At 35.5% G+C, this 12,467-nt stretch overlaps 1 protein-coding gene across 1 annotated transcript; it reads right to left on the bottom strand.

Annotated features, from left to right (window-relative positions):
- Positions 1-651: 651 nt before the first annotated feature.
- LOC131601341 (bifunctional monothiol glutaredoxin-S16, chloroplastic) lies at positions 652-3,310 on the bottom strand. Its single transcript, XM_058873121.1, has 2 exons — positions 2,848-3,310; positions 652-1,368 (listed from the first exon to the last, which is right to left on the bottom strand). Exons 1-2 carry the CDS (start codon positions 3,229-3,231, stop codon positions 865-867), a joined length of 888 nt encoding a protein of 295 aa, XP_058729104.1. The 5' UTR covers positions 3,232-3,310; the 3' UTR covers positions 652-864.
- Between the last annotated feature and the right edge of the window lie 9,157 nt (positions 3,311-12,467).

Here is a 12,467-nt window from a genome sequence, read left to right as displayed (position 1 = left end):
TCTTACTTATTAGTCTTGTGTTTTTGGAACTTATATCAAGCATGTGACTGAACACTTGGTAGATAATCTATAAAGAAAAAACCTGCACAATATGTGGACCAGAAACTTCAGCCTCTCTGTTTCTCCAATCTCAATTTGTTCAAGTTTCACACCTTATGGTCCCTAGTGCTGTTGATTTTATAAGAAACAAAAAAGCTGTGTATAAAGTACAATTATGCATTTTTTTTCTTCTTTTAAATAAACATTTTATTATTTATTAATAAAAATGCATAATAAAAAGATATAAAGGTATAAATGATAGAAAAAAACTGAAAATTTCTCTGAAGATGTAAAACGACACACAAATTAGGACAAATTGATTTTGCTTAATTGAGAAATAAGCAGTAGAACAAAAGATTAATTATCTCATCTGAATCACCAAATTAACCTTGGCAATGTTAATATTGTTACAAAATACTGTTTAGTTTGTAGTATGAATATATTATTTAAGAATTTAAGTGTTGTTACCAAATTAACCTTGGCAATATGTACAGTAGGAAATCCTTAAATAAATCTATGAACTCAAGGGTTTGATCCTTGGCCATTGATACCCTGTGTGCACCAGAAAATATTTTGCAAAGGCTGTAAAAGACAAATATAGAGCAGCACATATGAAAAAGAAAATAAAACAAGCATTTTCTACTATGGTTGAAATAAAATATACATATAATTATTTATTTTCTTTCTACCCTAGTACTTAAGAGATTAATACAACAAGACACCAGCATTTCTCCTTCCCTTAATGTTCCACACATTCTACTGCAAGCTAGCTAGTTCCTCATTTCAAAAGAATGCCTAAAAATGCAGGCTCACTTGCACAATAAATTATTTTTTGAACAAACCAGCCACTTCACCTTTTTCATGCATGGAGGTCAATATATCACAACCACCAACAAGTTCACCATTCAAATATATCTGAGGGAATGTAGGCCAGTTACTATACTTTTTAACTGTCTCCCTCAATCCATTGTTATATTCTTCATCCAACACATCCACACTCTCATAATCTACTCCTTCCTTTTCGAGAATACCTATCACCTTTTGTGAGAATCCGCATAACGGCGCAGTTCTTGATCCCTTGATGAATGCAACTACTTTGTTCTCTTTAACCAACTTGTCGACGAGCTCTTCAAGTGAGACGGTTAGTTGCACATGACGACCAGGTGTTAATCGAAGATCAGGCTTCTTCTTAGGTGGTTGTCTTATCCAAGTGGCGTTTCCGGATTCATTACCAGGTGGAACTTTGCCTGTGATTTTTATGTGTTCTTCCATCCATGACTTCCACGCTTGGGTTAGAGCTTCTCTCTGAGGTTCATCCACTACTCCAACCTGCAGCAAACATTTCCACAATGAAAAATTCATCATAAGGAGAGTAATATCACTGTTGATCAGAATTAAAACAGTACAAGAGTTTTTTTTTTTTTTTTAAAGTTACTAGTCTTTTGCCTAAAAAAAAAGGGCAATAGTTTTTGGCAGATCATATCACTTCCAAATACTGTTTTTTGTAGATTACAGACGTGCTTTAAAAAGCAGAAATAAGACATGGGTTGTGACGTGTGGGTTATAATAGGTGCAAGCTAGGTAACTAAAAGAGAAAATCTCCTCTAGCAGAAAGAAGATTTGCAGCATGGTAGTAACAAAACAAGAGGGATAAAACTCCTACAAGATCAGCATACTCTTACTTAAACCCTCTACAGCTAGCCCGCCCAACTCTCATGATGATTTGCTCGAGCCCCACACCTCATCCTCACATAAACCCTCTGCATGGTTGGTTGTTTTTGTGGGTTCTTCTATGGCCTTTTATCCTCTAGAACCAGCATATCAAAAAAGATAGTGTTCATGAAGATACTTAATACAACGATGAAAATTTTACTGTGCATCTTTTTAAATATCACAGCTCTATAATAAAATTATAATTAAAAAATTATGAAATGAAAAGGAAAGAAGGAATACAAGTTGTGCTTCACAAGAGCTAGGACAGAAGTAACATGGCAATAAATTAGAGAGAAAACTTATCCATCCAATATGTTTTTCCTAGTGCTTGAAACTATATGTCAATTAACTGTTTGAAATAGGATTTTCAAGAATTCACAGTTTCATCCAAAAGTAATAACAGAGTAACAAAATTTGTTTGCTTGTCTTTCCTATCGACTCTATTATGTTACAAATTTGTAAGCAAAATTTGTTTGTTTGCTTGACTAAAACCACCAGCCTATTCTCTCCTTTGCTTATGGAATACTATAAAAGAAACGTGTGCCTAATGAGTATCTTTTCCATTAGTATAAGGGCAAATAGCCTTGTTGAGAAGTAAGACAGAAATCAATTCGGTTAAAGTATGTTACATCCCTTACCACTAAAAAGGGACTTAAATACTCTTTCTAAGCTTAGTAACACTAGGAAGCATAATGTGTCTAACAGCCTTTATCACAGAAAGTGAACTTAAATCCCTGCCCATTTTCTTAAAATACGAAGAAAACCCTAATTTTCTTTTCCTTCCTTCAACATCTATTCTAAGAGGATTTTAGATATGCAAATCCAATTATATCCCAAATCTTCAAAAACAATCAAAAGGCTCAATTATTCTTTGAAGTCATTGAAAGTAAAAAAGACATCATTAAGTCACATTTCTACCACAAATTGTTTCGAAGTTTGAATATTTTCTTTTAATAAATGATAATTAATAACTGAAAAATTATCAACAAAAATCATAGCATTGTATCTAACACAGCGAGAATCAAAACACAGAACAATCTCTTCATCACACACTTCAATTCAAAACTCAAACTCCTTCACTGAGATTCTTCTTACCTTAACTGAACCACAAAGCTCTGGCAGCGATTTCCGGTGCGCCGAAACAGTAGCAGCAATGTTACGCGACAAACCTATGAACTGAAGCTCACCATCCTTGTCATACACACCGTAAACTCCGGCTTCCGAAGGCAATTCTTCGGAGGGTCCATCGTCAGACACCGTCACCAATTCGGTGTCGCCGAGGTTTTTCACTGCCATGGCCACCAGCCATGTATGAGGCTTTCGGGAAAGGTGGTAGGGTTTGAGGGAAATTGGGCGTAGGTTTGAAGAAGGGTTGGGGTGTAAATTGAGTGAAAGGGTAGGGGTATTTCGGGGATGAAAAGAGGGTGAACGGTGGAAAGAGAGGAGTTGTGTAGAAGAAAGGTTGATGATGGAAGCCATTGATGAATGGTGGTGGATAGAGTGAGTGAAATGGAATTTTCTAGCTATAGGAGTTTAATTGAGTGCAGCTTTGTATTACCTATGCTACATTTATCAATTATCTTCAAATTGTATTGAATTGGGATTTTTAAGAAAAATTATTAAAAAATTGTTGATAAAAAATAGTTAAAAATTTAAATAAATTTTGTTGTTAAGCCTACAACATTTCAAATCGGAAGGACAAAAGGAAGAAGAATGAGTAACCTACCCATAATAGTAGTCATAAAGATAAAATAATTATATCTCAAATTCATCTAATTCTATTTCTTTTATTAGTATTAATTAAATGGTTTAACACTTTTTCCAGGTTAAGAGGTGTGTTGGACCAAGCTAAAGTCTAGTATAACGCTCCAACAACATTATGTTTAATTAAGATTATCCAACTTATATAGGATATAGTCAGCACATATGAGATTTAAAGTATATTTTTTCTAATCTTCATTTTTCACTTCACTTATCTCGGATTATGTAATTGATTTGGACATTTAGAGTGTTAATCTTACAAATCCACCTCGCGCCACTGTAACGGAGGTCAGCATCACTGATTCAAAGTCTTACATCATCAATCAACACTAATTCTATTTTATATATTGAACAGTAACGGCGTTTGTGAGAATTGACTTCTAATTCATGCGAATTTCATGAACACATCATCACCGATCCAAAGTAAAATCTCTGTCAGAACCATTGTGAGATGGAAAAAGTAACCTTCTGCATTTCGCTGAAGAACTCTAGTAAATTCTCCAATCTTGCACCACCTCAATTTTATGTCATCAATGAGATTCGCACGAAAGCAATGTCTGAGGAATATCCATCATTGGAGCACCCCATCCAAGCTATGACTAACACCAAATCACACAATAAGGGCTTACTGATGCTTGGATTTTGAGATAATGTAAATGGAGTGCCAAATGCAGAGTTACCGTTAGTTATAACACTCACCGTAGCAGATCACATAATAGTAGGATTCCTCGTAGATGACTGAAGTTCGTGCAATATTCTTTATGTCGACACGCTCGAGTAACTAGAACTTTGCCAACTAGATCTAAGTTCATGCGTTGAAGAAAGTCTTTTGGACTTCAACAATTTCGTAACTCGCCCTTGTGGAATGACATATCTACCACTATCACTTGGAGAATGAGAAAGCGAAAGAAAGGTAACCCTCTATTTCCTTATAGTTTAGTGTAAAAGTGCTTTTAGTGGCATCCTTTGCAGGTCCTTTATGGTAAAACTAGATGTCGTAGCTTCCTCAGTCAACCTTAAAGTAACATATCACAACAATGCTAGGAAGTCAGTCATAATCCACACCAACTTGAATACGACAAGGCGTATCCATGAAAGGACATGCAAATATATTAGAGGAAAGTTTGGGGATAGTTAATATATTCGACCTTGACGTGCGTGAAGACGAAGTCGGACCAATTATGAATGATGATTTCGAAGTCGTTAAGCTTGATGATAATCCAACCAGATATATGAAGATAGGATATGAGTTCCCTTCTGAGGTAAAGAACATGTTGATTTAATCTCTCCGGGATAATGCATGTCTCTTTGTTATTTCTCCATATGAAATGCCCGGCATTGATCCCATCGTAGCATGCCAACAATTAAACTTCGATCCCATTGTTTGGTATGTGTCGCAATGAAGAAGAAAGTAATCTCTGGAGAAAGCCGAAGCTACCGCCATCACGGTCGAATGAGTGTATGATGCCAATTTTGTTTCTAAAGTGAAATACACATAATGGATCTTTAATGTTATACTAGTTAGTAATGTTTTGAGAAATAGAGGATGTGTGTAAACTATACTGACCTCAATGGGCATGCTCCAAAAAAATCATTTCTGCTTCCTAAAATCAACAAATTGATATACAACTCGGTAGGATACAAGCTAATATTAATCATGGATGCCTATTCCAGGTACAACCTGATACTTATGTTCATACCAGATAGGAAGAATACGAAATTCATGATCGAACAAGCTAATTACAAGTATAATGTGATGCCTTTTACATTGAGTAACGCGAGCGCGACATTGCAAAGGATGATGAACAAGGTCTTTAAAGGGGAGATAGATGAGGTGCTAGATGTAACACCCTAAAACCCTGACTCAATATTTAAAAGACTAATCAAACATTTCAAGATGTTACTTCAAACATATCACAGATATCCTTCAATTTCAAAACTCGTAGCGAAAATTCAATTATTGGACATAAACTTCAAATATCTATTCAAATGAAGTATTTAGTTAAAAACAACATAATCCAATGATTAACTCAAAACCAAAATAGACGTCTCATCCTTGATGTTACATAATCAGAGTACTAAATAACTAAATAACGATAAAACGAAAACAATAAAATAAGAGAGCTTCAAAGCCATCCTCCAACTTATAGCGGCATTTTCTCTTCTTGAGTATTTGTAAAACAATGTACCAAACACATAACAAATAAGAAATGAGTGAGAATAAACTTTAACATATTAACGATGTACAGAATGTAAGGGTAGATAAATCCCACAATCATCATATTATAATTATTTCCACAATCAACAACCTGCATTCAAATACACACCAATACAATCATCAAATCACAAGGCCTTTATGTGTGCAATATGACTCACGGCCCGACTCAATGCATGCGGTACCAATTTTACATCAGAGGTTTGTTACTCATTTCATCTACTCAACAATGGTTTCTCATTCGAAAAAGTGCTTCATGATAATCACTCTTGGTTGCACCTTTTATGGAAAACTTTGGAGACAATGTTTGGAGGCTTGTGATGCAGAGAAAATGAGCAGGTTATGCAGCAAGGGAAATGGAGGAAAGCACACATGCACATGATTTAGTTGGTTTGTAGAGCAAACATGGTTTTGACATGGTAAAATGACCTATAATTTGATTTGCTAAACAGACTTACCATGGTCACTTTGCCTCAACATAACTTCATGCTCAATCAACCAAAGTTCTTGCCCTTGGTATAAATGAAATATGATATCATGATCTTTAACTTTGATGTTGAGCACTTGAATGGAAACACCTTGCATCATGGAGAACGTTGGCCATGAAAATTGAAAGTTGAGATTGTTTGACACTTAGAAAATTTTCTAAGTGTTGGCCAATTTTAACAACTTTGACATTTCATTTTGCCATGATCTCATAATCAATTATGGAATCTTTTTGGGACCAAACTCTTCATCATGATGTAGTATGATGTGTAACCTTGGTTTACAGCCCTTGTTTGCTCAAAATGGATGTTTGATGAGAAAGTTACAACCTTGAAAAGTCACTACCATGAACATGGAATTTTGACACTTAGAATTTTTTCAAATTCTTCAAAATGACCAATTTTCAAAACCTTCTTGATTTTTATGGTTTCCCTAGAACAAATCCATCCATCTTTCATATTTTATTGAAATTTGACTTGACATGGCCATAGTTGACCAAAAATCTCAAAAGTCAAACTTTGATCATTTGTAACTTTTTTAGCAATTGAATCCAATATTTCTAATCTTCAATAGACCAAGCTCCTTGAACCAATTGAGGCAAATGAGTGGATCACAAAGAAGTATTTAGAACCCTTGAATAATGTCTCAAGCCATAAGATCATGTGTTAGTTAAAAAGTCAACATCATGCTGACTTTGACCAAAAACCCTAATTTGGAGCACATGATGAGTTAGATCTTCATGAGCTTGAATTGATTTAAACTCAAATTTTGTTATTTATGAGAGGTAATATCTTGAACACCATGAATGGATGGAGGATCTTGAGACATTGAGGCACACACAAAACCCTAATTAATCCACCACTTGAACTTCTTGGTTCAACAGCCTATTGTCGCAGACGACAAAATACACAGAGTCGCCACCATATTTTCTTTATTCCTAAAGAATAGGAGAAATCGTGATAAACCCTAAAGGAGGGATACAACCGTTATCACAACCAAGTATGGGTTTGGGAGTCGGTTAAGTGAGGAAAAGGTGTTAGGAACCCCTCACTTTTCTTGTACTCAAGGGGAACCTCCTAAAGATCTAAGGTTGAAGGTGTGTTTGTTTAAGGATTGTCCGTTTTCCTTATTATTTCTTGCTTTTTTTTACAGAGATTATTTACAAAGAGGGTAAAAAAAGGAAAATGTTAGTTTTTTGTTAGTGGGCTTGTCTTTGGTTTCACAACCTTGTAGTTTGACACAAAATGAATGGAGAAATCAGAGTCATCGTAGTTTGACTCAAAATTTGTTGGTTGCTTTTAGTTTATGAAAAATTCTTTGTTTTCAATTAGAATTAGATGCACATAGTAAGGGCTTGATTTGATTGTCGCATGGAGCGAAAAATAAAATTTTGGTGAATGACATGGATTTTAATGTCTTGACTTGATGTTTTTTATCTTTCCAACTTTTATTAGTGTTTTATGTACAACTGATTAAAGCATTTGTAATTATAAGTGAAACAAGATTTACATTATTAGAAGAGACAAATAATTACATCTTTTGTATTTTTAATATGTTGATGGTAAAAAAAATGAAATACGTTTGTATTTTTATATTTTATTTTTTTTGGTATTTTTTTTAATAAATTAAATTGGAAAATCTTAATCTAATTAACTAATTAAAAGGAAGTTAACTAAAAAGATTTAAACTAAGGAAAACTAAACTAATTAAATATCCACATAGAGTAATCAAACTCAAATAAGTGAGAAAAATGCTAATTAAAATAACTAAATCTAAAGGGAATATGTTGAAATGGGAAGTGTAGATATTGGTAAAAGGATAGAAATTCAATTGGCCTTAAGGCCCAATTTCAATATCACCTAATTCTAAATATACTAATAAGAATAAAAATGGAGACAAATGGGGTACTGATATATGTAAAGGATATCCAATCTATCTCTTGATACTTTTAGGTATTTGGCGAAATTTCGATTATGCCTTCTGCTTTCAGAGATATACATCAAGAAGCACTTATTTTTGGCCAAAATTTAGTTTTTTTTCTGATGTATATCTACGAAAGTAGTTTAAAATATTGGCAAAATGTCATAATAATTCAATTAAAAGAAGATTCCTTATATATACCTATGGATCAATTGGAAAATTTTCATAATAATTTAGTTAAGATAAGGTTCCGTAGATACACCAACAGAACAATTGGAAAAATTTCATAACAATTTAATTAAGAGAAGATTTCGTAGATACATCTACGGAACAAATCAACGTTGAGTAAAAAAAAGTGTTTTCATAGATATACCTTCAAAACAAACAGTATTTTTAAAAACGTGCATGATGCGTGAGAAACCCAGGTGAAATAATATGTATGGGCTTTTCTTAAAGTGAATTTGTAAATTAGTAATGGTAGCTTTGACTTTTCAATATAATACTAACCAGCTGAGTTGCAACACGTGGCAAAGATATATACAAAATAAAACTAAAGAAACAAGAATGGAGTAGTGAAAGAGAATAAAAGCTAAACGAGAAAAAACTTATTCACATAGGACTTGGAGAAATGGAGAGAAAAGAGGGAGGATAGGATCCAAAATTGTGAATAGGAATTAGTTTAAATGTAATTATTTAGTGTAATTACCGATATAGCCCTGTAACCTTTATATATACGAGAAATAATAATGAGAAAAGTATCAAGCCAAGAATTATTGACATGGTATCAGTAGGTTTTCGATCAAACCTGTGAGTTTTAGGTTAATCTTGGCTTTATTCAGCGACACCCCACTGGGTCGCTCTTGAAATCGTCTCGGTAGATCTCGTTTCTCGGTAATTGAAATCATCTCGGTTCTCGGTAATCTCTTCCAAGATTGCGATTCTAATCTCGGGTGCTTACAAATCGTGTTTGCTTTGATCGTGTTATCGTATCGGTGTCGGCAAGTATTCTGAATTAGGGTTTTGACTCGGTGTCGGCAAGTATTCTGAATTAGGGTTTTGACTTGGTGTCGGCGAGTATCCTGAATTGGGGTGTTGATTTGGTGTCAGCAAGTATTTTCTTCAGTGTTCCGTTGGTGTTTCTTGTTTCACGTTAACAAAATTCTTACGTTAACAAAATTGTTCTTAAGTCATCTCTGATATTATGGCTTCCGAAGAAGAGATAGATCATATTTGTGTTCGTTTTACCGGAAAGAATTATCTTGTTTGGGACATTCAGTTTCGGATGTATGTCAAAGGGAAAGGATTATGGAGTCACTTGGACGATGTCTCTTTGGCACCGTTAGAGACAACTGACTTAGATGCATGGGAAATAGAAGATGCTCAGATTATCACTTGGATTCTCGGTACTATTGATCCTCACATGATTAATAATTTGCGATCTTTTTCCACTGCCCAAGAAATGTGGAACTACTTGAAGCGTATCTATAACCTAGACAACGCGGCCAAACGTTTTCAATTGGAGCTAGACATTGCCAATTACAAACAAGGCAATCTGTCTGTTCAAGAATATTATTCTGGTTTTTTGAATTTATGGACAGAACACTCTGCGATTATACATGTTGATGTTCCCAAGAGTTCTCTCGCGGATGCCCAAGAGGTCTACAATACTAGTAGGCGAGATCAATTTCTCATGAAGCTTCGTGCAGAATTTGAGGTTGTCATAGGTGCTCTGCTGAATAGGAATCCTGTTCCTTCTTTAGATACATGTGTTGGTGAACTTCTTAGAGAGGAACAACGTCTTGCTACTCAAGGATCCATGTCTCACGATGTTGTCATTTCTGAGTCTGCTATGTTTGCATATGCTCCTCAGAGTAGAGGTAAAGGTCGTGATATTCGACATGTCCAATGTTTCTCTTGCAAACAATTTGGACATTTTGCTCAGAGTTGCAGTAAGAAGTTTTGTAATTATTGCAAGCAGCGGGGCCATATTATCTCTGATTGTCCCACCCGTCCTCCACGATCAGCACAACGTTCGGTGCAAGCATTTCCTGCTAGTACAAGCTCTGCAGTTGGTCCTTCCATCACCAATCCATCTAATGGTGGTGCTCTCCAACCTGAAATAATCCAACAGATGGTACTTTCCGCTCTTTCAACCTTGGGAATTCAGGGTAAGTCTTTGAATGTTTCCTGCCCGTGGTTTCTTGATTCTGGTGCATCCAATCACATGACAGCCTCTTCTGAATACTTGCACAATTTACATTCTTACCATGGTAATCAGAAAATTCAAATTGCGGATGGTAATGCTCTCTCTATCACGAATGTTGGTGACCTCAACTCTGATCGGGATGTGTTTGTAGCACCTGGACTTGCTTCCAATTTATTATCTGTTGGTCAATTGGTTGATAATAATTGTAATGTAAATTTTTCTCGTGATGGTTGCCTTGGGCAGGAACAGGTGTCGGGGAAGGTGGTTGCGAAGGGGCCTAAAGTGGGAAGACTATTTCCACTTCAGTTTATTTCTAGTCATTTATCTCTTGTTTGTAATAATGTCTTGAATTCTTATGAGGATTGGCATAGAAAATTGGGTCATCCTAACTCTGCTGTTTTATCTCATTTATTTAAAAATGGTTTATTGGGAAATAAAAATGTTGTTTCTAATGCCTCTCTTTCATGTTCTGTTTGCAAATTAGCTAAAAGTAAAACACTTCCTTTTCCGTCTGGTGCTTATCGGGCTTCCTCTTGTTTTGAAATGATTCATAGTGATGTATGGGGTATGTCTCCTGTAGTTTCTCATGCTCGCTATAAATATTTTGTCACATTTATTGATGATTATAGTCGTTTTACTTGGATATATTTTCTTCGCTCTAAATCTGAAGTGTTTTCTATGTTTAAGAAATTTCTGACATATGTTGAAACTCAATTTCATGAAAATGTTAAAATTTTTCGCTCTGATTCTGTTGGTGAGTACATGTCTCGTGAGTTTCAAGAATTTCTTCAACAAAAAGGCATTTTGTCTCAACGATCTTGTCCCAATACCCCCCAACAAAATGGGATGGCAGAATGCAAGAATCGTCATTTGCTTGATGTGACCCGCACTTTACTTCTTCAAGCTTCTGTACCACCCCGATTTTGGGTGGAGGCTCTTTCCACAGCTGTCTTCTTGATCAATCGTCTTCCTTCTACGGTTATTGATCTCGATTCTCCTTTTTTTTCGTCTTTTTAAAATTCAGCCTAATTATAATGATTTACATACTTTTGGATGTGTTTGTTTTGTTCACTTACCTCTATTTGAAAGACATAAGCTTGGAGCGCAGTCTGTTCAATGTGCGTTTATGAGGTATAGTCACTCTCATAAGGGATTTGTGTGTTATGATGTCACTAACCATCGTTTTCGCATTTCTAGAAATGTGACATTTTTTGATAATCAGTTTATGTTTCTATGTGTGTTCTCCTGTCATGAATGATATTGTTACTCTTCCTAAGTTTTCTATTATGCCTCAATCTATAGAACGCTATAAACCAGGTCATGTATATGTCAGAAAACACAAACAGCAGGTTCCCACACCCCTTCCCGACGCTGAACCGCCACCTGATCCTGTAACGGTTGAACCATGACGTTCTGGTCGAATATCTCGAGCACCAGATAGATATTCACCAGACAGGTATGATTCCTCACATACTTCTCTGACTGCCACACTCTCTAGCATATCTATTCCTACTTGCTATTCACAGGCTGTTAAAGATGTACGTTGGATAAAAGCAATGAATGAGGAACTTCAAGCTCTTCAAGAGAATTTTACATGGGATATTGTCTCTTGTCCTCCTGATGTTAAACCCATTGGCTGCAAATGGGTGTATTCTGTGAAATTGAATTCTGATGGGTCCCTCAACCGTTTCAAGGCTCGCTTGGTTGCCTTAGGAAACAAGCAGGAATATGGAATTGATTATGATGAGACATTTGCACCGGTTGCCAAAATGACATTTGTTCGTACGGTACTCTCTATAGCTACTTCTAACGGGTGGGCTCTTCATCAATTAGATGTGAAAAATGCTTTTCTTCATGGTGACCTGGCGGAAGATATTTATATGACTCCTCCTCAAGGTTTATTTCCGTCATCTAAGGGTGTGTGCAAGCTCAAACGCTCCTTATATGGTTTGAAACAAGCGCCTAGAGCATGGTATGAAAAATTTCGCTCCACTCTACTTGGGTTTTCCTTTACTCAGAGTCAGTAAGATTCTTCTCTATTTATTCATAGAACATCTACTGGAATTGTCCTACTTCTTCTGTATGTTGATGATATGATTATTACTGGTTCTGATCATGCTTCCATTC

This window comes from Vicia villosa, linkage group LG5 (assembly GCF_029867415.1).
Source record: "Vicia villosa cultivar HV-30 ecotype Madison, WI linkage group LG5, Vvil1.0, whole genome shotgun sequence".
Taxonomy (NCBI): Eukaryota; Viridiplantae; Streptophyta; class Magnoliopsida; order Fabales; family Fabaceae; genus Vicia; species Vicia villosa.
This window is presented reverse-complemented; position numbering and strand designations above follow the sequence as displayed.

Excerpts from the sequence above, each read along its gene's own strand:
- LOC131601341 (XM_058873121.1), bottom strand. The coding sequence starts at position 3,231 with ATGGCTTCCATCATCAACCTTTCTTCTACACAACTCCTCTCTTTCCAC. Across the intron at positions 1,369-2,847 it reads AGCTTTGTGGTTCAGTTAAG|GTTGGAGTAGTGGATGAACC; the intron begins GTAAGAAGAATC and ends TGTTTGCTGCAG.